General features: G+C 41.3%; 1 protein-coding gene across 3 annotated transcripts in view; it reads right to left on the bottom strand.

Moving 5' to 3' along the window:
* Nucleotides 1-27,562, bottom strand: part of LOC135743917 (macrophage mannose receptor 1-like) — a 172,729-nt gene that overhangs the window by 90,949 nt on the left and 54,218 nt on the right. The window contains exons 21-28 of one of the 3 annotated variants that reach the window (XM_065261821.2): nt 27,235-27,337; nt 26,060-26,241; nt 25,886-25,927; nt 25,511-25,616; nt 22,241-22,467; nt 21,960-22,125; nt 16,608-16,640; nt 16,163-16,447 (exon numbers count right to left, since the gene is read on the bottom strand). The exons of 1 other annotated variant lie outside the window; for it this stretch is intronic. In XM_065261821.2, coding sequence (XP_065117893.1) covers nt 16,624-16,640; nt 21,960-22,125; nt 22,241-22,467; nt 25,511-25,616; nt 25,886-25,927; nt 26,060-26,241; nt 27,235-27,337 — 843 coding nt within the window. In that variant the 3' untranslated portion in view covers nt 16,163-16,447; nt 16,608-16,623. Of the gene's footprint in view, nt 1-937; nt 1,093-16,162; nt 16,448-16,607; nt 16,641-21,959; nt 22,126-22,240; nt 22,468-25,510; nt 25,617-25,885; nt 25,928-26,059; nt 26,242-27,234; nt 27,338-27,562 lie in introns of those variants that run through there. One more of the 3 variants, XM_065261818.1, reaches the window with a different exon arrangement.

The raw sequence follows: 27,562 nt of genomic DNA, 5'->3' as shown, positions 1-27,562 counted from the left end.
TCTTTAACGTTTTTCGTGGCAGGGACCCTTAGATGAGAGTGGCATGCAACAGGGACCCCCTGATACTAAATGTATAAAAAAATAGATATTTAAGTAACCAGTAAGGTACAAGAAGCTGCTTTTTCGTATTAGTAAAGTACAACTGATGACCAATCAGAATCAAGGACTGGAACTGTTTTATAAATAGAAACAAACCATGTTGTCACAGAGCCATACTATGTTAAGACAATACATTAGCACTATTATGCTGCTGTTGTACAATTATACAATTACACATTTACTTGAACCTGGGCTTTCAGTTTAAAAAGATGACTGATCATCGTGAATGGCACAAAGACTGTCTATTCTGGTGGGGATTGAGGTTGTGCTATAATCTGAGGTCCATTGCCTTTCTCTTGGATCATCATTGTCAAGAGTTTGAGTTACGCAAGTTTGTTTTCTGCAGAGCATCATATTAGACTCAAGAGAATAACATGCAACAAGTCCACAGCATTGTTGGGGCAACTTTTTGAGAGGCTCTAGTCCGGACACCGGATTTCAACCCGCCTTTGAATCTTGCACCAGGCACCATCACGGCACGTGTTTCATTGATATTTAAATGCATGTGATACCACGGTGTGGTGTCATTTGCCTTTCAAATTAGTGCTTTAGCAATATCAAAACCGAACAGCTTCAAGCAGCTGTCCAAGTTCAAAAATATAGATGAGACAACATGTCGCACTAATTCTAACTGGTTCCATCGTGGACCCCCTATGGCCCATGGTTGAAAACCCATGAGATAGACAGATACATAGACAAATATGTCATTTTTTAATGTTACTGTAATGAAAAGTAAAACAATGTATTAAAGATATTAAATATTTAAGTGTCCAATACATTGATAATATCTCCCAGTGATAATAACAACAAAATAAATGTTGAAAATAAACCAATGTACCTGTTTGACTGGACGGCTGTACTGCAGCATACAAACAAATCAAAACAAACAGTTGAACACAAAACATCTTCATATCTGAACTGTCACTTGTGATCCACCACGAAGAAGTCCAGTTTGTGTTTGAGGAGTGAAAGATTTCATATACACTCTTGTTAAAGTTTCTATCCTGTCATGTGGTTAAAGGGGTTCTGGTTTACAAAAATATCCAAAGTTCCTTCCTCATTTTAACATCTTAGTGAGTTTTCCCTTTTTCCTTGTGTGATGCAATATATACACATTAATAGGCTTTTACTGGTTTTACATGACTTTGCTAGGTAGGTGCAGGCCCATCATTTGGGGGCACTAGGGGGTAGGCCCCCACCCAATTGTATGGTGATTGGGTGATCTTTGAATTTGGTTCCTCTCTTATACCAGTAATACAAGCTATCTTCAGCAGTATTTTGCTCACTGTAACAATACTACTAAATCAACAACGGTAACTGTACGGCATTAGTACCCTAAAAACATAATATATAAAAAAACATATCCCTCAAAACATCCAACAAATCCTTTAAAGAGTAACTAAACCCTAAACCAACTTTTTTTAGTTAATGATCTGTAAGAATGATGCTTTATTAGTGCTGTTTATTGATTTTAGTAATTTTTTTGACATTTGGATATAAAGTGTTTCAATACTACAATATATGGTGTAAAAACGTCTGATTGCTGCCCTCTTCAGGTTGAACGGTGGCTACTGCAGTTGAATTTTCCTATTGGATGTTGGGTCCAAAAAATGACTCGTGACGTAAGCAGATTCAAGCTCACCACGCCCTTGTTACGATCTCACCACACACTTGATACGAGCTTAGTTCGTCCCCTCTATCTTCGTTGGGATCTGCCCACTTTTCTTGCATTTTTCAAATATTGCCAGTGGGTGGAGTCAGGCTCTGACCAGGGGTTTAGTTACCCTTTAATAGACTCACCTCATTATTTATTCAAAAACAACAGCAAATAGATACCTTTCAATATTTTTATATTTTGTTTAGACAAAGTATTGTTTATTTAAATGTGATTATTCATTTTGATTAATTATTAATATGTAGCTACTTTATTAAAAATAAACTCAAAACAATACAAGGTGTCGGGGCCATCTTGGAAACAACCTCGGGTGCCAGAGCCTCTTGGAAACTGGTTCTGACACGGTGGCCATCTTGGAAACAAGTTAGAGCCCCTAGGCCATTTTGGAAACTTGTTTGAGCGAGACAGCCATCTTGGAAACAGGTTCAGGCGTGGCGGCCATCTTGGAAACAGGTTCAGGCGTGGCGGCCATCTTGGGAACAGGTAAGAGCGCCGGGGCCATTTTGGAAACAGGTTCGAAGGCGACGGCCATTTGGGAAACAGGTTCAGGCGTGGCGGCCATCTTGGGAATAGGTTATGGCGTGGTGGCCATCTTGAGAACTGGTTCAGGCATGATTCTCGGGCTAGCCACTATGAGTGTGGTGCACACAGCAATTTGTGACTGATCTGACTCTACGGCACACTGAGCCTTTTGCCGCCCCAAAAAACTGTTTAGGCAAGCATCAGCTTTTACCTCGCCCACAGTTAAGGGAGATTCGCTTAACAGCAGGGCTATACAAATTTCCTAAAAACTCGCTGAGGAATATATCAGGTAAGTTGTGAACATACTGGATCTTTTAAACTGGCACAGTAAATAACAATAAATGACTTATCTGGGAAGTGTGTATCTGGAACAAGGTCGAAAAAAGTCCTGGGTGTGGTCCTCAAGGGAGCCGGAGCCCTGGCAGAGCATGAGTAGTCTCATTGCTGGAGACTAAAAAGCAGCTGAATCCATGTTTGGGCAGTCTATCTGTTAGGTTGGTAGGAAGTAGTGATGTTTGGTTCTTGAATGAATCGTTCTTTTGAGTCGGTTTTCAGAAAGTAACCAGTTCACCAATCACAAATCGAACAGAATCGAACTTTAGTTCTATGTTGATGATGTTAAGTAATGTGTGCTGTAGGTGGGTGGGGGCCGGGACTTTGTGGCAGAGGCAGGGCTAGTCCAGAAGACAAAGGCTGTCCTGGGTCCTGTGGCCAGGACGGTCCAGGGTCATGGGGCAGACATGGACCTGGGTCATGAGGCAGACATGGACCTGGGTCATGAGGCAGACGTGGACCTGGGTCATGAGGCAGACGTGGACCTGGGTCATGAGGCAGATGTGGACCTGGGTCATGAGGCAGACGTGGACCTGGGTCATGAGGCAGAAATGGACCAGTGTTGTGAGGCAGATGTGGACCTGAGTCATGAGGCAGATGTGGAAGGTTGAACACCTCTGCCTCCTCCATGTGTCTGGGTACTACCCCCACAAAATACTGAGAGCTTCTGCCGATTAAAGTACAGGTGACATCGGACACCAGGGTGGCACTGGAGGAGCTCTAGAACTGCAGACAGAGATAGCTGAAAGGCTGGCATCGCCAGGTTAGCAAGACACAGGTGAGCAAGAGCAGAGTTTTTTAAGAGTTCAATAATGTCAATCTTGAGCCAGGCAGAGAGTTCACCGTCGGCCATCTTGGGCAGGACAGAGAGTTCAGAGTCATACACAACTGTTTTGGCAAGGGCAGATAGTTTATGGAGCCAGTGTAAGGACCTGAGGATTGGAGTAATGTGCTCAGATTTTTTGGTTCTTGTCAGAATTCTGGCAGCAGTGTTTTGTATGAGCTGCAGCTGTCTAATGGTCTTTTTGGGGATCCCAGTAAGAAGTCCATTGCAGTAATCCACCCGGCTGGTGATGAAAGCATGAATACGTTTCTCTAAGTCCTGTCTTGAGATAGGTATCAAAATAAAAGACCTGACAACAAAACAAACAGAACACAAGACAAAACCCTTACACTTATCCAAGTGGTAATGTAGTGGCGAGGCTACATTCAACCTACAACGGGGAGGTCATAATATTTTCAACTAATCTATGCTCCAATTTATTTATCTTAAACACTGAAAATATAATAAAAGACTTGACAAGTTTTAAAATGAATAAACTTTAACAATTTATTTTGCCAGGGAGGTAAGGTTACACTTAAATCAATAATTTGGTTATTTAAATTCGTCAATCAAAAATATAAACATTAATATCAAACATAAAGATCAGCATAGAAAGTCACAAAGTAAAAGTCCTGGCAATCCAAGACACACAGCAGTGTGGGAAGTTCTGAATAGAGATGCTTCCATAGTGTTTGAATACACACGGAGATTCTTGCTAAAGAATGCTCCATTATGTTTTAATACACACAAAAAGTGTGGGGAAGATTCATGCTTCCCAGACTATTTTGCCAGGCCACCCAGATGAGACAAAGAACCATACAAGTACCAAATCAGAATTTGGTTGGTCAGTTCTTGCAACCAGAGTCACCAAATGGGATTGTTACCCATCTGTTAACTTAATCTCATTAAGAAAACACACCTCTAATGGATGGTTTCCCAAACAGGGATTAGCTTAGTCCTGGACAAGACCTTAGTTTAATTAGGAAATATAACTAGTTTTAACAAACATGTCTGACTAAAAACGTCTCAGTTACGGATGTAACCCTCGTTCCCTGAAGGAGGGAACGGAGACGTCACGTCGTGACCGACGAATTGGGAACTCGCTTAGAGAGACCAATCTGCTTCGTATACTACTAAAACGCCAATGAACTTGGCATTGAGATATTTGCATAATGCTGGCGCCGTCCCGCCAGGTGCCTTTATAAGCAGCAGGTGCAAATAGGGAAATTAGCTTCTTTTCGCTGAGAAAGCCGGGAGAAAGTGACCGGTCGATAAACAGCAGGGAGCAGCCCTGTGGCGACGGGACGTGACGTCTCCGTTCCCTCCTTCAGGGAACGAGGGTTACATCCGTAACCGAGACGTTCCCTTTCAGTCGGTCACTACGACGTCACGTCGTGACCGACGAATTGGGAATCCCTACCAAAACCCCACTAGGGGCTGACCTCTTCCAGTGTCTGCGTAAATCCCTCCGGTTCCACTTAAGGAGGAGGAGATAGGTTTTAAGGCAGAAGGCCGGGCACTAGATGTTCCTTTAACCCCACAGAAGTGCCAGCGACTGGGAAGCGCCCTACCTGAGCGGGATAGGAACGCTGCGGAAGCCACCGCCCGTCTTAAGGGCTAATGGTGGGCGAAGTCAACCGTAGTTGAGGAATAAAGACAGCCGTGGCTGTGTAAGCAAAGCAGTGCTCTGCTAAGGGAAACGTGGGCTGGTAGGATTAACCCCACGGAAAAATACTCACAAAGGAACCCGGTGGGACACAATGTGGAGCCCGAGCCAGACACGTAGGTTCGCGAGGATACAGCTAGTGAAAGGCTGACAGCCAATGCTCCGCAACAAAGGCTGCCAAGGCAGCGGAGGAAGAACAATTCAAACCATTACGCATTTTTGTTCTGAAGGCCTTCCATACTGACACAGTTATGAAGCATCAGTTGGAGGCTGCAAGCCGACCTGCGAGACTGCTCTCCGTGCTCCCCCTGGTGAGGAAAGAACACGAGAGGATACAGGCTCGATACGAACACTGTAAAATCTAGTGAACGTATTAGGTGTCGCCCAACCAGCAGCTCTACAGATGTCTGTTAGCGAGGAACCACGAGCTAAAGCCCAAGATGAGGCAACACTCCGTGTGGAGTGCGCTCTCAAATTAAAGGGGCAAGGAATACCCTGAAGATTATAAGCCAGGGCGATAGTATCAACTATCCAATGAGACATCCTCTGCTTAGTGACAGCTTTCCCTTTCTGCTGGCCACCATAACAAACAAAGAGCTGGTCTGAGGTCCTGAGGCTTTGCGTGCGATCCACGTAGAGTCGCAGTGCGCGTACGGGGCACAACAAAGCCATGGTTGGGTCTACGTCCTCTGGGGGCAGCGCTTGCAAGCTCACCACCTTATCTCTGAAGGGAGTGGTGGGAACTTTGGCCACGTAGCCTGGTCTGGGTCTCAGTGAGACAGCAGGACCAAACTAAAAGCACGAATCGTCAACAGAGAATGCATGTAAATCCCCTACTCTCTTCATGGAGGCCAATGCTATCAGGGTCAGAGTTTTCATTGATAAAAACATCAGACTCGTAGACTGCAAAGGCTCAAAAGGGAGACCTGAAGGCTTCAGCACCATGGACAGGTCTCAGGAGGAAAGAGGGAGGGCGCGAGGGGTTTAGCCTGCGAGCGCCTCTTAAAATGTAATAATTAAATCATGCTGGCCAACTGATCTGCCGTTGATAAGAGAGTGATGAGCAGAAATAGCGGCGATATCAACTTTAATGGCGGAGGGACAGCCTACCATCTAACCTATGTTAAAGATATAAAAGCACAATGTTAATGGGCATTCTCTGGGGTCCTCGCGTTGCGAAGAGCACCGGGTGACGAAAAAGGTTTCTTTAAGCGCGTAAGCCCGTCTTGTGGACGGTGCTCGAACCGCGTCGATGGTGTTAGATACCGCTTGCGATAGATCACCTAAACCTTGCGCGCGCTCAACGACCATACATGGAAATCCCACAGGTCGGGGCGCGGGTGCCATAATGTGCCCCTTCCTTGAGAAAGAAAGTCTTTCCTCAGGGGAAATCGTCAGGGAGGGGCTGTCGCGAGGAGCACTAACTCTGAAACCCAATTCCTGGTAGTCCAGTACGGGGCGACTAATAAAAGGCTCTCCTCGTCCTGCCTGACTTTGCACAGTGTCTGCGCAATAAAGCTCACTGGAAGGAATGCGTATTTACGCACCCCCCGCGGCCAGCTGTGTGCCAACGCATCCACGCCGAGGCTGCCCTCGGTTAGTGAATAAAATAGGCGACAGTGGGTATCGTCCGGCGACGCAAACAGATCTATCTACGCACAACCGAACTTCTTCCAAATTAGCTGGACCGTCTGGAGGTGGAGTCGCCATTCGCCGGGGGCGCAGCTCGGGAAGCGCGTCTGCCGCTGTATTGAGCGAACCCGGGATGTAAATGGCACGAAGGGACCTCAGATGCTTCTGACTCCAAAGGAGGAGATGACGAGCGAGATGCGACAGGTGACGAGAGCGCAAAACCGCCTTAACGGTAAATAACGCAACAGTCGCAATGTTATTGGTGTCGGCTAATACATCCTTCCCTCGCATCTCCATAGCGGAGCGTACAAGTCCCAGATATACAGCGCACCGCTCGCGGCAGTTGGGGTGCTATGCACACCCCTGAGACTGCAAGCCCGTCATACGTGGCTGATCATCCCGTGCTGAGGGCATTGCAATATACAGAATGCCAGGAGACCCCTCAGGGGCATATCTTCTATCGGAAATGCCGGGTCTACCACGGGGAAAAATTGAAATGACACGCAGGTGCAATGTTTACACGGTGTATGTCGGTGTGCCACGCTCTCCTCGAGACTCGATCGTAAGCCAACGCTGAAGCGGTCTCATATGAAGCAGCTAGGGCGGTGTCACAGCCGCAGCATGCTGTCATATGTCCAGGAGCTTCTGAAATTGTTTCAGAGGGACCGCGTACTTCCCTCGAATTAAAGCGAGGCAAGTCAGAACTGACTGGTTGCGCGCCCTTGTTAAACACGCCAATTAGTCGATCGAGTCTTATTTCCATACTGAGAAAAAGGATCCTCTGCACGGGGCAAAGTTGCTCTTTCCCAGTCGACCTGAAGACTTAAACGAGCGAGATGCCAAAGCATTAACTCTCTGTGTTCGCGCACGTCTGCCAAGAACGGGCTATTATAAGTCGACGTAGAAAAAAGCAGAATGCGAACAACGTTCTCTCTCTGACATTTTAATGCCGTGACTAGCACATGGAGACACGGAGAGAGAGAGACAGCTCGAATGGTGTACTTAGTATTAATATGCCCACCCCACGACGCAGAGCGAAAAATGGTCTGAAGCGAGTGGAGATGGACACATAAAGTACATGTCTTACAGGTCTAAGGCTGCAAACCGATCTGAATATTGAAATACGAGCCTCGGCGTTATCATCCAAAAAGAACACCTTCGTAGAGCCGGTGCGTAAATCAAATCGATCGTAACCCGCCGCGTATTTTGGGTACTATGAGATAAAGGCTGGAAAAACCCTATCATCATCATCTCGGTAAGAGGGACCGGCTCGAACATCCTTCGCCAACAGGATATCGACTTTTGCACGCAGTACATGTGCATCGGACGCTTTCACTACAGTGAAACGAAAGCCCGAATTTTGGGGTGTGCCGGATTCGTAACCGAGGCGGATCGTGCGTAAAACCCAACGAAACGGGCTGGGAACTGAAGCCAAGCACCCAGGCACCGTACGAGGAGAAATAACGACACTACCGAAGTACCCGCGGTGGGGCAGCGAAGCGAGACAGGTGGGACTGCCGGTGCGTCTGCTGTGACAGCATAAACATCTACAGTATGTGTGTGTGACACTGACCTGAGCCCGCTGAGGGTAACGGTCATCTGGTCTCCTCTACGGAGAGCGCAGACTCCGATGAGGGTGCTGGTGGTCCGGTCTCCTCAGCGGAGAGCTCGGACTCCTCAGGTCACCCGCTGGCGATAGAGGAGAGGTAGGGGAGCTGGTGTGTACCCGCTCACGGCTCTTTCGATCCTCCGGAGACCTAGAGAGGGAAGAGGAATGCACTCTTATGTGTGGTTAAGTGGGTACCGGCCGAACAGCCGGTGGAACATATGCAAACCAAGGATTTTTCACCCGACCCTCTATCGGGGGAAGGAGCTCCATCTCCTGAAGAGTGATCCTCTGCCAATCCGGGTCGCCCTTCACTGGCCACTTAAACTCCCGAATTTCACGGGAAGCGGCTAAGCGGGCGGGGCGAGCTGCTGACGACCGGTTCCCCTGCGCTGCCGAGATGGGGTCCGAGGAGGGGAACGGAGGTGGTCGCCGCAGGACGCCGACGGCGAGAGGCAGACTGAGGAGCCGGCGTGGTGGACCAAGGGCAGCTTTCCTTCGCCGGGGCATGACCTAGGAGATCGCCTCAGTCTGCGCAGCGGAGCTGTACGACTCCACGGCCTCGCCGAAGAGGCCGGTCTGTGAGACAGGAGCATTAAAGAAGTTGTTCTCGCCTGCGTCCGTCATGTCAGCCAGACACAGCCAAAGGTGGCGATCTTGAACCACTGTGGTGGACATCGCACGACTGAAGGTCGCGGTCTCCCTCGTAAATCCTTGGTGAGCCTGCAGCAACGTTATTGCGTGCAGGGCCGAAGCCGCCTCTCCGGCATGCCTGACGGGCAGCGTCCGTAACCCGGACGACTGTCTACAAACACGGGAGGGAAGGTTGGGTGGTCCCTCCAGGAACGCATCCCGCTCCACTGAAGGGGTCCCCGCCCTTAGCGGCTCCGTTGGCGAGGGAGGTGAGGGGTGAAAGCTGAACGGCCGGACGGCCGCAAATCACGTCAGCTCTTCGTGCCGTCGGGAAAGAAAGGCACAGGAGGAGAGGACCGAGAGGCCCGAGCAGCTCCGAAGTACCAATCATGTGGGCGGGACGGTTCGGGCGGAGAGGGGTTAACCTTTCCAACTCTACCGTCTCCGCCGCTCGAGCGGGCACGGCCGCCATCTCCGGAACGACTCTGCCTCGGAGGAAAAATGGACACCCCTCTGATGCTGCAGAAGTGACGGGACCAGAAGGAGGTCCAATGGATTCGGCAGACATCGTAGAACACGACTCTGCAGTCTCCACCGGAGCCTCAACCGGCTGAGGATGAGAAGGCCGGTAGGTGGAGGACGCATCCTCCGTCCTACTCAGCGTAGTGACGCGAAGGGCGCCCTGCGAGCGCTTGACAGCCGCACCATGGCGGCGTCAGCACTGCAAAGGCGCGGACAGCGTTCCCGTAGAAACGACAGTCGTCTCCGCAATCCAAGAGGGTTATGCTCTCACAGAGAGAACAGAAACTCTCCACGAACGCAGCCCCGGAGTGCTCGATGCCTGAGCACGAAGACAGCGCTCGTGACCGTCACTGGAACCCTTATACTTCTCGCATCCAAGATCGCACGGGCGAAAAGCTATCCTGAAAAGGACGCTGATCTCCGCATATACGAGAGAGTGGCTGCCTTTAACAAGGCACAAAGCTCTCTCGTATCACTCTTTTAGGGAAATTCACTCAGATGCTTAGTTGATGAGCGCACAGGAAGGCAACGCACACACTAAACTCAAAACAATAAACAGATGTAGAGCCGTGGAATAAGCGAAGCGTCCGCTGTGATACTGCTAGTTCAACCAACTTCAGCAATCAAATCCCAACAGAGTAAAGTAGCTTCTCAGTAGCAGATAAAGCCGGCTTTCGAAGCGAAAAAGCTAATTTCCCTATTTGCACCTGCTGCTTATAAAGGCACCTGGCGGGGCGGCGCCAGCATTATGCAAATATCTCAATGCCAAGTTCATTGACGTTTTAGTAGTATACGAAGCAGATTGGTCTCTCTAAGCGAGTTCCCAATTCGTCGGTCACGACGTGACGTCGTAGTGACCGACTGAAAGGGAACATTACTTGTCTGCATGTTAAGAACAAAACAAAGGGCACTTGTGTATTTTAAGATAAGTGCAAGTTGTTTTATTGTTTTACAATGTCTCTCCATAAACAAACCCAAAGTTGATTGTTTAACACGTGGTCTTAAAGTAGCGCTGCATCCGAAACCTACTTTGCCTATCAAGTAGTATGGAAGTAGGTGGTTTCAGATGCAGCATCGGGCTATTTATACACATAATTTGGCAGACACTTTAATCAATAGAAACTTACAAATAAGCAAGCATTTAACATGTTAAGAGCCTGAGAGCCACCAGCAAGCAGAGTATAGAAAGCAAAGTTTACAGGTGGAAACAGAAATGAAGCAATGCATTTGCAGAAACGTTTATGTAATATGCTGGATGTAATGATTTTGATAAGTCAGCAATTTTTTAAGAAACTAGAAAATAAATTCTTGGTAATGCCTACAGCATAATTCTGCACATGATTGGTTTTGGTTCTTGATTTCTAAAACAAGGAGGAACAGAAGCAGATATTTCAAAATTGTGGGTTTCTCAACAATTAATACTGTAATATAAGAAATTATCAAATAAACTTTACAGAGCATTGATGCTTATAGCAGCATAGCTTTGTGTTTCAAATTTGCTGCAGATAACTGTAATGTCTTACAGTAGCACAATTACATTTGTGTTTGTAAATCTGTGTGAATTTAGTTGTCCTACTCCACCGTACAACATGGATGTGTGTGTGTGTGTGTGTGTGTGAGAGGGGGAGAAAGAGAGAGAGAGAGAGAGAGAGAGAGAGAGAGAGAGAGAGAGAGAGAGAGAGAGAGAGAGAGAGAGAGAGAGAGAGAGAGAGAGGGGTGTTTTTACACTACTTTATTCACCTCTTTTTTTAAATCATTCTATTTGAACATATAAATTTAAACAAATAATAATAATAATAATGAATAAATAAAAAAGTGTTATTTTAGAAAATGTCTTAGATTTTCCAGTCGTTAACAGTAAAGTTATGGGGTCCATGTCCTTCAAGTCCAAAAAATGTGGATTTATACTTCTCTAAAGAAATCCAAACGGCTCCAGGATGATAAACAAAGACCATCTAAGGGTAATCTGCGTGGTGTTGTTGTAGAAATATCCATTTTTCAAACTTTATGAAAATAACTGGCTTCTGACAATGCCAGGACAGAGTACACAGCTTCATAACTTGTAGTAAAAGTACAGATACCCCTTGCTTCATTCTACTTTAGTACAAGTAAAAGTACTGCAAGATGTCTACCTAACTCTTTCACCGCCAGCGTTTTAAAAAAAAAGTTGCCAGCCAGCGCCAGCATTTTTCATGATTTTCACAAAAGTTTAATGCCTTCCAGAAAATGTTCTTCTTCAAATATATATACATACAATATAGCAAATGAAAGAACAGACCCTCTGCTTTCAATAAAAAAAAAAAACGTTTCATCCTACCTTCAGTAGTTCTTTTGAAATCAGCTTTTGAATATGGGTAGGTTTCTGCAAAAACACCACATTTTGAGCAAAAAGCAGAGATAATTCCATTTTTGTGACGGACTTTTCATAGAGATCCCATTCAGAGCGATCTTTATAACAGACACGGACATGCAGCAGCTTGCCATAGGGCAATACTTCCGGGTTTAAAAAGTTGCGAAAGGGCGCCACCTACTGGATAATAGCGGTATTGCGGAAAGACGGAAATACTCGTCATTGGCGGGGAAGCGTTTTCTCTTGATTGACGAGATATCTTGTCAATGGCGGGGAAAGAGTTAAGTAAACATATTAAAGTACTTGTTTTTAAAAGTACTTGAGTATCAATAGTACAAGAGTACATTTTCTAAATATTGCATTACTACTGTGGTCAACTGTGAGTGACGTCGCACGAACACGCCCTATAGTATAATCCCGCCCCAACACTTTGATTTATCCACGCCAGTGGATTGCAATTGAGATTGAAGTATGGGTCATAACTCGAAAGACATAGGAAATTCAATTGCAAATTGACTTTTCCTTTTGAAATTTGGCATATATAGTACATTTGCGTAAACGTGGTTTACATTTGCATTTGAATTAAGTCAGTTTTTACACCCACACAAGCACTACTCAAACATAACCAAGAATGTAAAAAGCTGCATTATCACAGCTAGCCAAATTATTTAGTGCACTTTTCTGTAGCTAGAATCTAGCTTAGAAGAAATGGAAGAAAGTTTATTTCAATGTACGTACCTTGACATGCTTCTGCAAGTTGGAGGATTAATTTTTGTAGGCGGTGATGAAGTTCTGTTATGGTAAACACAGCAAACACTTGAAGTGAAAACTATCATTAACTTCAGAATTTTGAAATATTTCAGAAAATTGAAATAGTCTGGCGAAGTGAGGCCACGGGTTGGCACATTCCGGGAATGGTTTCATCTCTTATCTAAATCTGACCATGAAGTTGAATATGGCGGAAAGCTGAAGGCGATTGCTGATAGGGTGTCCCAATCGGTGGCGCCTGCACAATCCAATCATTTTTGAGAGGGAAACAACAAATTGAGGGTTTCCAATATTTTTATTTTTCCTTTTTTTATTAATTTAGAATAAGTAACGGGTACTTACGGTTATGGATAAAAATGTAGTAATAATTTGTTACATTTATATAGCGCTTTTCTGCAGCACTCAAAGCGTTTAACATATGAAAGGGGGATTATCCTCAACCACCACCAATGTGCAGCATCCACCTGTATGATGCAACAGCAGCCATATTGCACCAGAATGCCCACCAGTTTATTAGTGTAGGGGAAACAGAGCAATGTAGCCAATTAGTATATGTGGGGATGATTAGTAGGACAAAAGGTAAGTTTGGCCAGGATGCTCTTTTTTTGAAGGACAACCTTGACCACACAGAGTCATGACCTCGGCTTATCGTTTCATCCGAAGGACGGTGCTTTTTTAACAATGTAGTGTCCCCGTCACTATACTGGGGTGTTAGGGCCCACACAGACCACAGGGTGAGAAGCCCCTTCTGGTCTTACTAACACCTCTACCAGCAGTGGTCTCCCATCCAGGTGGTCTCCCATCCAAGTACTGACCAAGCTCAGCCCTGCTTAGCTTCAGTGGGCAAGCTGTCTTGGGCTACAGGGTGATATGGCTGCTGGTTAAAGAGTACAGAGTAAATAGTACTATATTTGAGTCCCAAATGTACTTGAGTATAGTCATGAGTACTCCCTAAAAATGATACTCTAGTAAAGTACAGATCCCTCAAAATTGTACTTAAGTACTCTACTCAAGTAAATTTACTCTGTTACTGTCCGGCTCTGGATAACGCCGCCATTGTAGTCCTGTCCACATTCAAGATGAGAGCGTACGCCATTTATGGAGGGTTCTCTGCTGCTGCTCTGTGCCCCCGCCCTCCGCATTTGTCATACATCACTAAGAAAGTCTGTACACTACGGTGATACTCTCGCCTGAATACAGAGGAGTCTATGATGTTGGCATTATCTGAAGTGTTTTAAACAGGTAACAATGGTCTGCTCTATCAAAGGATTTCTCTTGGTCAATTGAGAGGATGCCTATATCTTGATTTTCTATGATTGCTAATTCAATTGTATCTCTCAAAAGAAAAAGATTATCCATAATGGTTCTTTTAGGAACACAATAAGTCTGATTTGTCTGTATTAGATCCCCAAGGTACTCTTTAAGTCTATTTGAAAAAAACATGCAAAAAAGTGCAACTGTTCTCCAGTTTTTTAGAAGACCCAGATCTCCTTTCTTAGGTGGTATTGAATGTACAGCCCTTTTCCATACTTGCAATGTCACACTTCTGTATTAGACTTCCTTGCAATTACCCTATTACCCAATCTATTGGATCAGTTGTCAAAGTTCCATTAGGGTACTTCAGATGTAACATCTGTTTTCTTTCTACTAGAACTAGAAGCATTCATATTTTTCAATAAAGAAAAGTGAGATCTAATTAATGCTCCTTTTGCATGTTCATGAAGAAGAGTACTTAAGGCCTTATTTTGTCTTTCCAGCCCTCCCATTTCTACTGTATTACTATATTATATCACTTTTCAATTGATCTCTTTCTCAAGTTCTTTTATTGTATTTTTAATTAAACTACTTTTATGAGCAGTAAAGTTTTGACAAAAATTCTTATTTGGGTTTTTCCAACTTGCCATCCTTTAACTTTAAATTAAAACCAATTCTCTCTGCTTCATTTTTTTTGGGGCATATATATATATATATATATATATATATATATATATATTAATAAATACAAAAACTAAACTCATTATTTCAACTTTAACAATTAAACCCCAACATCTTTCTATTTCACATCTAGAAATAATATTTATATTCTTTCCAAATAAGATAGCAACACCCCCACTCACATTAGAACCATGACTAAAAAAGATGTTTCCCTCCCATCACATTCTCCAATCTACCTCATCTATGGGTTTCTTGTAAAAAAGTAATATTCATTTTTTTTGTTCTCAATATAGTTTTTATACAACAGCCCTTTTATTTCTATCTCTTCCTCCATTTATGTTAATAGATCCCACTTTTAAGCTCTCTATAAAAAGAAAGGAGAAGAGAGAGATAGATAAGACAAATACACAAAACAATTTAAAAAGGAAGAAAAAAAAACCCTTCGTGCCATTTAACAGATTTACTTATGTTTTTTGGTCGAGCAGGTTCCTCTTCTTAATTTTGTTACAATTATCTTGAGTCTAAACTTTTTCCTTCTGCTGAGTTCTTCAAAGGCTACTGATTTCTGTATTTTTACTGCTGAAATAAAAAATGTCCTAACATCAGGGAAATAATCTTTCAACTTTTCGGCCAAATGTTTTATCCAGAAAGTACTTAATGTCCTTTACTGTGTACAATTGATCATCTCCAACCTGAGATGGGACATCTGACATTTCTGACATATTATCATCATCACCACCGACACCACCACCACTATCACATCCATTTTCGTTTATTCCATGACCAATCCTTTCCTCGGTTTGTATTTTAGGGAAATAATTCTCACTTTTACTCACATTAGCAGTACTGGAAGTGATTCTGCCTCAACACTTTTCTCATCATCATTAACAACTACTTCACTGACTGTGCTTATTTTTCTATTATGCTCAGTGTCAGTACTCTCATTTTCATCTGTGTACACATGTTCTATATTTGTATTTCTACTGTTGCAACGACTTCAGTTCTTCGTATTTTCACTTCTCTCAGCCCGCATTTTGTGTGGACAAGCATGTTTTTTGTGACCAATATCACCACACTTGAAACATAATGACACCTGTCTGGCCATATGTAAAACCACAGTATCAACTTTGTTTTAAACTCCGAGATTGTCAGTGTTTTTGTAATTTTGTGAAAAGTAGCGTTTTTTTTTGGAAATGACAGGTATCAATTGGACAGTGACAATATTTTCCTTGCCTTTTGTAACGTCGCATGGATGGAAAATTCATATTAAAATGATATGCAGACAACATTATGGCCAGTAAAACTAAATGTTGTATGCTACATATATGGTTGTTTCGAGGAGAAGAAGGGGCCCCACTTCCAACAATAAAAAAGTTCTCGATGGACAAAACCAAATCCTACCTCACATTTCTTCTCATCCAGAAGCCTCTATATATGACACGATAAAGAAAAGACAACTGCAACTTCCGTTTCATGTTGACTTAGCAAACAAGACTGAGCTTTAAAGGTACAAACAGTCAGATTCTTGTTCCAGATGTACAACACTCAACATACTCAACTACTGATATCTTTCAAAACTTTTCATGAAAAAAATCAAGACAGGAAAGAAACATTTAATATATTTTTTATGTCTTTGTATGGTTATCTGTTCAAGCTGTCAATCATGTGATTATACAACTGCTTTAAATCTTGCATGCCCTCTAGATAAATGGGTACTGAATTTATACATAGAGAAAAGCATATTGTTTATGTTAAGTGTGCATTTGTGTGGTCTATATTGCCAGTGTATCTTATGTGGATGTTTTAAAATATCTTGTGTAGTGACCAACACGACCCTACAGCGATACCAGTCAATCCATGAGACGTCTCATCTATCTGAGGATCTGCAATAACATTAAACACATATTACTTACTAATAACACTGGAGAATAAAAATTGATTTACACAAGTACTTTGGCTTGTCAGTGTTTGTTGGAATTTTTCTACAGGTGTAGATATAAAGAAAAAAACACTTTTCACAGCTTATATTCAACATCATCATACCTGAGACTGATGGCTTCTATGGTGGTGGTCTAACTGTTAAAAAAGACACATGTAGATTTTACATACGGTAGGTGATAAGTTTGTTGTTACCTCAAAAAAAATTATCTTGTGGCTATGGTATATTTTTATGTCCTCATGAGTTAAAATTAAAGGGGACATTTCACTGAATTTTTTTCATGTTTTAGTGCTATAATTGGGTCCCCAGTGCTTCTATAAACCTAGAAAATGTGAAAAAGATCAACACAGTAACTTAGTTTTGGTAAACCATTCTCTGCAAGCATGTAAAAAAATAGGTCATTGAAATTTGGCTTTCCTTGTGATGTCACAAGGGGATAATACCACCCCTTAATATGCACTATCCAACCACAGCACTTGAAAAACGGCACATTTTTGCTCACACATACAAAGTGGCAATTTTAACATGTTATAATAAATTATCTATATGGTATTTTGAGCTAAAACTTCACATACATAGTCTGGGGACACCAAAGATTTATTTGACATCTTTGACAAAAAAGTCTTAAATGTCCTCTTTACAGTGTTGTAACTAATTAATATCTTGCATAGAATTAAAATGATGAAAATTTAGTAGGTATATTTTCATTCAATTTTGGTGTTACTTTTAAAACTTCTGATTATTTTATTGGTTTATGAAATAAATAATACAACAGTTCTTTCTGGTTCTTGAATCTGATTGGCTAAGAGTCGTGCAATATTCTACTGATAACGGCACAGTAACCGCTTCACCTTTCGTGTTATTCCGCCACCTAGTTTATGGAGGTCATCTAAACAGGCTCATCTCTGAATGGAAAAATTGCAGGCACACACAAACGCGCTGTTTTGAATCACTCTCCGTGTGTCTCATTAGTTCACTATCTCATAAATCAGTCTGTGAATCCCCAATCGGAAGTTATTATTCCGTCAAAGATCAGCGCTCATGGATGTTACGTTAAACTTAATGGGATTAATGTCTTGTCACATCGTGTGGACGATTAACACTTCGAAAGAGGAATGTAACTTAAATTCTCATTTTTTTCTGGAGCTATATCTCTTATCAGAACGCGAAAACACTGTGGAACTGCAGGTAAGCACCGCAGCTTTTAATTGTGGACATTGATCATTTATTTAATCGCGAGGTGACTATTAAAACATGTTATGAGATATCGCCACTGGTATATTTATAAGCAGCATGCAAAAACATCTCTCTGACACTTATAAAAAACAGTTTTATATAGTACTGACAAGAACGAAGTCTAATAATAACCGAGTGCTCGTATCGCGTTAAGATGAAATGGTAAACCAATAGTAACATTATAGAAGTATAGTTTTATTAAATTTTACCTCGCGCCAAAACAATAACAACACAAAAGACACTAAATATGAATAAGAAAACAAGTAATAGTTCTATCATGACACCAAATACTGCTGATTTGATCTCATTTTGACCATCAAAAACAAACAAGGACAACATGAGAGCCAGGGAATCACTGTCAGAGATGTAGCCCAGAGAGGGCGGTGGTCAGCGGGGCGAGTAAACACTGACGTCCGCTCATGCTTTGGTTCTCATTCGTACCGAATCTCACTAAGCAAACAGGCGCTATCTTTACTAATCGACTGCAGATTTAAATATAATACATATATATTCTCGACTGAACTAATCAACTACACTTTGTGACCAAGAAACGGTAATATAAAGAATCGCCTATCCGTCCAATGAGTTATTATGAGATTCAAAGCAGCCGAAAATGTTACATGTCATTCTGGCCGACCTCAAATCCGTGGCGGAAGAAGTAGTTCCCTAACAAAGAGGCTTTTAAAATAACTCAGTTGTTGTTTTCTAGTTTTCGTTTTTCAAACGTGTGCCGTCGAACTGTTGTATAAAAGAAATATCGCTCTCGGAGTCGTGTGATATAGCTCTATATCATCACGGCTGTGATTGCCTCCGGCACTCGGCCTACGGCCTCGTGCTATATCACACTCGTACTCCAGCGATATTGCTTAAATATCAAATATTAATAAAATCAAGTCATTTTTCAGTCTTGGTTTTTGGCCAAATGCATCCAGAATTTACGGGTTTGGCCCAGAAGTTTCATTTCAGGGCATCACTAATAACAAGATATAACATCAATGGCCGCCTGTGACTTCTTTTTCAAGCGAAGCTCTTCAAAACATGCATTTAACCCGTTGTGTGTTTGGCACATCATGTCAAAATATGTGTTTGGTGCATCAATTGAACCATGTGCATCACGCGTCTTGTCAAAATACATGCCAGCTGCAGACACTTCAAAGGGGTTTATAATAAAACTACGTTTACGTTTGCCTCGCTTAATCTCATGTGTGTGTCACGTTGTGTATCAACCAGCCCAGTCTCACGAAATTTCGTTATATAGTCACGTATTTTTTTATTCTTTTTTCATGCTATTATCACAAAATTTCGTGTTTTTTCGTGATCGTATAACGAATTCCTGTTTTCGTGTGATTATCACGTATTGGTTACTCAACTGTTTTGTCCTATTTTCTTACCATTGTCGCTTCGGTTTAGGGTTAGATTTACATAAAATGACATCCCTAACCAAACCCAACTCTAACCCTAACGCCAGGCGACAAATAAAATAAATCAGAAAAAATAGTATAAACCAATGTATAAAGTGACATTCTAATGCAAGCATCAAATCTAACCCTAAACCGAAGCGACAATGGTTTAAAAATAGGAAAAAGCAGTTGAGTAACCAATACGTGATAATCACACGAAAACAGGAATTCGTTATACGATCACGAAAAAACACGAAATTTCGTGATAATAGCACGAAAAAAGAATAAAAAAAATACGTGACTATATCACGAAACTTTGTGAGACTGGGTAGGTATCAACATGGTGGATGTAGTAGGTCCAAATTCATTCATATTATCCATATTCATACTATATAGTACCTACTGTTTAATGGTCTATAAGTAGATAATTAATCTAATTCAGTACCTACTGTCATAGCTAGGGCTGTGACGGTCATTATATAACCGTGAGACCGACGGTTATAGTTGAACACCGTCATTAGAACTCTATAACCGGCAAAACCGTGTTATTAAAATATTTAAAAAACATTTTCATCATAAAGAATTTTTAAACATGATTTAAAACAATTGTTAACAGTTTGTGTTATACGCCCCACCATGTTCTCACGCAGTGAAAAATACAGAGCGGAGCAGACACTGAAAACGCGCTGACATACAGGACAGACCAGGTTACTTTTCGGTTACTTTTGAGATTAAACGTATTAAACAAAGTCTTACCTTTCAAATCATCTCTTCCTTCTAGTTATTTTATAGCATCAAATAAACATGAATGACCATAAGAAGGAATGTTGTTTTAACTGCGGAAAGGCGTCAGTACACTCCTCTTTTCAAGTTCAAATCCTCCCATGCTAATCCACGAACTCTCCTGAAAGCACATTCACTGCTTGTCTTGCTGTTAATTTTAAATAAACGTAGAGTAAGTAGCTAATCAGTGTCTTGTTTATTCAAACGCCCGTTTACTTTGCAAGTGTGAGCACTGAACAGCGCGTACTGTATGTGGAGAGCGTTTGCCGCGCGTGGCCATTGTCGGCTGCGTTTGCAGCGCATACTGTGCAGTTTAATAACAGTATAAAAATCTCAAGTTCATATTACTTTACTTTACATGCATTTATGAGCAAAACCTCTTCAAGACGCTTTTTAACCCACATTCTGGTCCATGTAATGACGGATATAGACACAATTTAATCTGTTTCTCTGAAGATTATCAAAATAGATGAGAGAGGATTCGTTTATGCTGAGCAGAGAGTGACAGCGCAGTCTTCTGCCAACAGTGTGTTTTTAAATATTTCATTGCTTTCTGTTAAATTGCTTAACCCTTTAGGCGCCAGAGGTTTTTTCCTAAAACGTTTAATTTTGACATGTTACTTTCAAAAGGCTATATCTTAAACGTGATAAGAGATAGAGACTTTATGTAAATTAGAGAAATATTAAGGATGACACACTTTATGGAGGGGAATAAAATGTCCCATTAAATTTGCATATTATGACGTCATATGTGGCAGCCATCTTGAATTTTTATGAAAAGTCACATGTTTGAATGATAAAATGCAGCACTTCTTCCCCCCAAAAATGTCCCTAACCTTCTGTATGCTATATTGCACAATACTGAATGCTCAGGTAAATACTAAGTAGTAAACAAACTGATCTGCGCGTCGATAGACTAACGTTATGCATAATGGCTCCTCCTCTGCCCCGTGTAACACCGCCTCTGCTCCTGCTACGAGCCGCATGGCCAGATCTGCCTCGCATGCGCCCCGAGTGGAGAGAATTTGCACAGCTGGGACTATTGCCTTTACTGTCGCCGTGATTGTGATGAGGTACACGGGACGGAGCACTGGAAGTCGGCCGCTCGCCCGACAGACTCCCAGGGCCCGCTCGGGAAGACGCAGCTCGCTCTACATTGCTTGCACGGTAAAAAGACTGGACGCGCATATTACCTCCAGCCTCATTCCCCACACCTGTAACACGCTTGCTTACCCGATGAATTCTCCGACCCCGTGTAACATTCCCACCACTGACATTGGGCAAAGGATTTATCATTTGTGCTTGGTGTATAGCTACACTTTCACTTTGCCAGCTGCATGATTGCAAAGCAGGGGCGCGTCTGAATCGTGGTCACTAAATGAATCACCAGCATCTTCTGAAGGCAGATATTCCCCTTCAGAATCATTGTCAGCGAATATAAGACCCAACACTTCATTGCAGGTAAGCTTTTTTGATGCCATTATATGATCATGTATTGAAAAAACTCGCTGAGGTTATCGCTCTGATAAAATGACTCACTTGCACACTAGCTATGCTGTTGCGCACTTCAATGCGCTCTTGCTCTAAGAGTTTGTATAAAAGCATGCTGTTTTTCTGAGTCCGGTATAAAGTATGACATGTCTGCCATCTAGTGGAGGGGGCGGATGAACGAAATTTGACACCCTATGTGACAAAATCGGCAGTTACATTCAGTGACGCATCTTGTCGACAAAAGTCGACCGTGGCGCCTAGAGGGTTAAAGTCATTGCTGTTTAAAAACACACTTGGCATCACATTCATGATTTTATGGTAAAATGACACTTTCGCGTCAATCCACAAGCATTTAAACGAGCAAAACGCCCCCCACCGACGGTTATGTTATGAACCGTCACATTTGACTCACGTCATAACCGTCATCACCAATTCTGAAACCGGCACACCCCTAGTCATAGCATACAATCCTCAGGAGAGATCCACCAATAAGAGATGTAAATGATCGCATAAATAATAATAATAATAATAAATGAAATGAAATACCTGCTGATCGTTTACAGATGGAATAATATGTGTTGTTGCACGCTGCAGTTTTCCAGTCTCCATCCGTGTCAATATAAACACAAGCTAAATTGTTTTTGGGTTCTCCTGTAGCCCATTTACTGTAGCTTAGAAGCCAGTTATCCACCCAGCGATAGAGTCCAAGTGTCTGAAGAAACCACATTACCACACTCATATGTTATTAAAATCATTTCTGCAGTGTGTATACAGTATATAATATTACATGAATGTGTTTTATTGTTCAAGAGAGATGCATTTATTACCAGGTTACTGTTGAGTCCGATACACAAAGGTTCTTTGAGTTTGTCGACTTGTAGGCTGGTGTACGCCTGACTGATGGAGTTCAGTACACTCGCAAGATCAGCATCATCAGCTTTACACTGTCTTCTCGCTTCATCCCAGCTCATCTTCTCCAGCTGGACCTTATATGAATCAAGACTGGAGTATTTCTGTGGTACTGCTGTGGTCATGGGAGGGGACAGCTGAGGGTCTAAAACACAAAGAAATCTCTGTAACACTTTCTATGAAGCCCATTTTTATAATTATTACAGGCAGTTATTACTATTTTATAAAAATATTGATAAAGACACAACAACACGAATACCCCATTATAAGAACAGTATAGTTACATTTATAATAACTTTATTATTACTTATAAGCAGAAGTGTGGAAAAGGTAATAAAATATTGTACTCAAGTAAAAGTAAAGTTACTTTAATAATATTTTACTTAAGTAACAGTAAAGTTACTGGTCTAAAAATCTACTCAAGTAAAAGTAAAAAGTAAGTCATTTTAACTTTACTCAAAGTAAAAGTTACTTTTTTACAGTGGGGAGAGGTGGGGGATTAATCTCAAACTAGTTGTAGGAAAATTTTTACAATTAAAGTGCAATAACAAAAAGTTAATAAAATCAAAAGCTTTTTTAAACTAAGAAACATGTATGGAATTGTTTAATGATTTTTACAGGTGAGTTATGCACTTTTGAAGCAAACATAATATGAGGTCAGCTGCTAGTAAATACAATCACTATAGTAAGGTTGTAATTGATGTATTGCTGGTAACATACATTATTTTATTAAACTATAGTTTAAATGAGCATATAATGAGATGAGTGCCATGGCTATATACTTGACACGTTTATTGTCTTCTAGCTTCCTTGACCTGGGTACCTGATGTCTAAGACCTTTAAGCCCTTTTCACACAGATATTCCGTAAGATACACGGGACAGGCATCCTGGAATTTTACGGGACCGCTTGATATTTTATTCATTCACACTGCCAAGTTTACACGGCATCTGATGGTCCCGGAAAGACACGTGACATGTTGAAAGTCCCGCCCTCTCTTCTACGCAGCGTCTGAAGTTTGCATATTATTTATTATTTCTCTCTCCAGAAACAACTCGCGTGCATTTTTGTTTATGATAAGACTACAAAGGAGCGCGTGAATGCACAGTTCTATTCTGGTGAATGATCTCAGCTTCAGAGTGGATATTTGATGAGCTCCCTGATTTCTGCTTTGATACAGTTTTCAGACATTTCTCATCGTGATTGTTTATATGCATTTAAAACCCGCATTTTGAGGAGCTGAACAATATATCTCGTTGGGATGACATGCGGGTATTTTCGTTTATTATAGCTCAAATGAGCACGTGACGCGATATTCTTTTATGCTGCTGAATGATCTCCGTTTCAACGCAGTAAGTAACGAGCTAACTTACCTGATATCTGCTTCAGTCCAGTTTGCTGACATTTCTCGTAGTGAATGTTGTAAATCCCTGATTTTAAAGAGTTGAACCAACTTCATGTTGCCATGACACGCGCGTCCTCACTACGGCACGTGCGTCATTGTTTATGCGTCTCATATATCATTTCCTGATAACTGCTTCAATCTAGTTTGCAACATTTCTCGTGGTGAATGTTTATATACATGTTAGTTTGCAACATTTCTCGTGGTGAATGTTAATAGCACGTTATCTCTCGTTGTAAGGAGCTGAACCATAACTTGTGTTGTGATGATGACGCGCGCGTCCTCACTTCGACACGCCCTTTATGGCATTCTTGTTCACACAGAGGGTTACCCGCGTATCTTACTAGGTCCTCTTTCCGGCAACGATCCCAGAAGATTAACGGAACGAGTTTTTGTTCACACAGACGCTTGTCTGGCAATTTTACGGGTATTTTCTGGGACCAGAGGTCTGTGTGAATGAGGTTTTATTGTCTCGTCCGTCTCCATGGTTCGTTTTGCGCATTCCCCCGCCCATCAATCAATCATCCATGGCACGTCTTTATCACCTTGCATTTTTTTTCAATTTTTTTTACTCAGTAACGGATATGATTTAAAATGTAGCGAAGTACAAAACTTTAAACAAAACATACTTAAGTAAAAGTAAAAGTACAGATTTTAAAAACTACTCAAAAAAGTAAAAGTACACAAAAAAAAACTACTCAATTACAGTAACGTGAGTTCCACCTCTGCTTATAAGTGAATCATTTGCATTTCAATGCGCATGCTTATAATCCACTATACACCGATTTAAATAATAACTACTCGGTCGTATACTTCCATGAGAGTATTTATAAAGGTGCAGCCTGCATTGTGTTGTTATATTATAGACACTACTTAATTAATCATGCAGATCTATTTCAAATAAGTTACTTATTATGAGTCATAAAGCAGCTATTAACCTCTATAAATGGATTATTGATGCCTTTAAAGGGACACTTCACCCATTTGCATTAAGCTTTGTATAGTCAGAACTCCAGTCATGTTTTTGAATGGTCGTGCATCATTTCCTCAGTTGCCGCTGAGACAGAAATACAGATTTCAGTGTTGCACTTCCTTCTTTCAATGATGTAAAAAGATGTTATCTAAAAAAGCCATGCTGTGAGTTAATTATTATATGTTATTCATGATCTATTTTCAATATTCCAAATGTAAAAATAATGCCTATAATAAAGTAATGAAAATAACAAAAAATTCTATACAAACAGTTGCGATTTACATACTAGTTAAACAGTTAGTGGCCAATGTTTGCATTACAGGTCATGAATGGGAATTTTGACTTCTTTTTGAATCTCCTCAGTCAGCATATTGTGGTTTGATGTAATACTTAAAAATACGTTGCTGTTTTTACTAGCATGTAAATCAAATCTGTTTGTAAAGAATTTTTTTTCATTACTTTATTATAGGCATTATTTTAAAATTTAGTAACTTATAAGATGGTTATAACAATATAAATCAAATCAGTTAATTGAAATAACGTAAAAGTAAATTTCCATGATTAATTAAGTAGTAACTATAATATATATATATATATATATATATATATGTAAGGAATTATTATTATTATTATTTAAATAATTATAAAGTGGGTTTTAATTCATTATAAGCATAGGCTTCATAAAAAATGTTACCAAAATCTCAAACAGATTATCTACAGTAAGAGATCAACAAGTCACCTATAAACTCATGTGTTTTCTACAATTGATTGGATTTAGTTTCAGTTTACGCAATGATGTCTTTTCATCATCTACCTGCGTTCCTCTTGCAGATGAATCCTCTGTTAGTTTCACAGTCTTCAACTTTCCACATACCAGTGAAATTCTCTGGACGTTTTACCATTACAGCACAGTCATCGACCTACATGGGAAAGAGTTCAGATTTATACATACAGTACTGTTCAGTAGTAGACATCCTATGACAAGGACACATGGGGGTATGAATGCTAGACATGCAGAAATGACAGAGCCAGAAACAGCATCAACAATGACTGTAGGAGAACCGGTTAAAAGATTTTCAGCGCATTTATCAGTCATCTTTCAACTTTTGACAAGCAAGTGGTCTGCTGGGTTTACTATGAATAAAACAATTGTTTGAACAGCTTTACTGTCAATGCTTTGGAAAGATACCTGATTCACAAGCCTGGTCCTGATCCTGACGAAAGGGAGATCCTGAAACACAGATAAGCAATAGCTGCATCTTATTTTTTTATTTAAATGACAAGGCTCTTTGTTTTTACAAATTGACTGAACTGAGAATTATTACTGAATTATTTATTAGAAAGAGTTATTATTCGCACTAACCTCAGGAAAAATGTCTCTTTTATATAGACGTATCTCTGGCGATTCTATGGGTTGACCTTCGAGCCAGTTAGTGTATTTGACACCTTTACCATCAGTCCACACAAATAGCATCTCCCAGCTGATGTCATTTAAACCGATCCAAACTTCATGATCCGAACTCTGAATCATAGTCGTGAGAAATGCTAAAAGAAAATATTCAGGTATAATCTTATATGTCTTATTCAAAACCGCTCTTCAAGCTTCCTGAAGAGAGCACTGATTAGAGACCTGTACAAACACAACTGGCACATTTCATTTTTAATAAAACCCAAACCCGGATTCATGGGTTCACTTTGAGGTCAACACTACCGTGTGGCACTCATCGGAGTTAAATCCAGTTTAATACACGCTTCAAACCAAAGATTCAAAACAAAAGAGTAGCGGTTTCACAAAGCAGTGTTTTGAAAGCGTCCATAACTAGTTTGGATTGTGTTCTTTTATGTGTTATTTAAATCTGATATCTGCATTGATTGATCCATCATCTTATCTCATGTTTTGGACAGCTATATTACAGCTAGTGATGTTTTGATGTTATAATACATTAACTACGTAAAAGTAGTTGCCAGTGTTTCATTTCTTTTATTGCAAAATGTTTTCCTAGAAAGTACATGCGAGTGCTAAAACACTGCTCCCCAGGACACAATGGCTGCGTCCAAAATCTCTAAAATACTGCCTTCAGGTGCAACTTTCGAAGGGATCAAGGCACGTCCGAATGTTTTCTTTACTTCCATGCGTGGGCATGCACGGGGAATGTGATCCGTCAAGTGCGGTCAAGTTAAGTTTGAAAAAAAATGGCGGCTAAGCATGCAGCTGGGGCACAAATGTGGTGTAAATCTAGATGTATTTTTACTTTTTACACCATGAATTGCATGGTGTAAAATAAGTATAGTAGTTTTCAAATATGGATGCTCTTTGTTTATATTTTAATCAGAATTACATTACACTGCATATGAAGCTGTCCGGATGAGTTTCTCAGAGTCATGACGCTGAAGTCAGTGCCTTATGAGGCAGCTAGGCAACAAGTCAACTGCCCAACCTTTCAGACGCTGCCAATAAAATCAACAGATTTCATTTCTGATCAAAATAAAATAAATTCAGGTGTAAATAATAGATAACAGCATTAGTGTCATACTCACATTGCTCTGTGGGACTCTGAATGGACACCAGATTGCCTCCATGAGAAATGCAGTGATCTCGTGCTTTATGCCACCACATCTTATCACAAAACAACCTGTAACACTATTTGGAAATACAAATGGTTAGAATAAATAAAGTGTGTAGCTTAAGCTAAAAAAGAACTCACAGAGAAATTAACATTTGGGGCTCTATCTTGCACCCAGCGCAATTGACTTTGTCAGTGACGCATGTATCATTTCGTATTTTGCACCGGCGCACAGCGGGTTTTTCCCGTCACAGACGCACGTCGGCAAACTAGGGAATGAACTTGCGCTCCCTGGGCGGTTC

This window comes from Paramisgurnus dabryanus, chromosome 2 (genome assembly GCF_030506205.2).
Source record: "Paramisgurnus dabryanus chromosome 2, PD_genome_1.1, whole genome shotgun sequence".
Taxonomy (NCBI): domain Eukaryota; kingdom Metazoa; phylum Chordata; class Actinopteri; order Cypriniformes; family Cobitidae; genus Paramisgurnus; species Paramisgurnus dabryanus.
The sequence above is the reverse complement of the archived record's forward strand: the minus strand, read 5'-3'. Positions and strand labels throughout refer to the sequence as shown.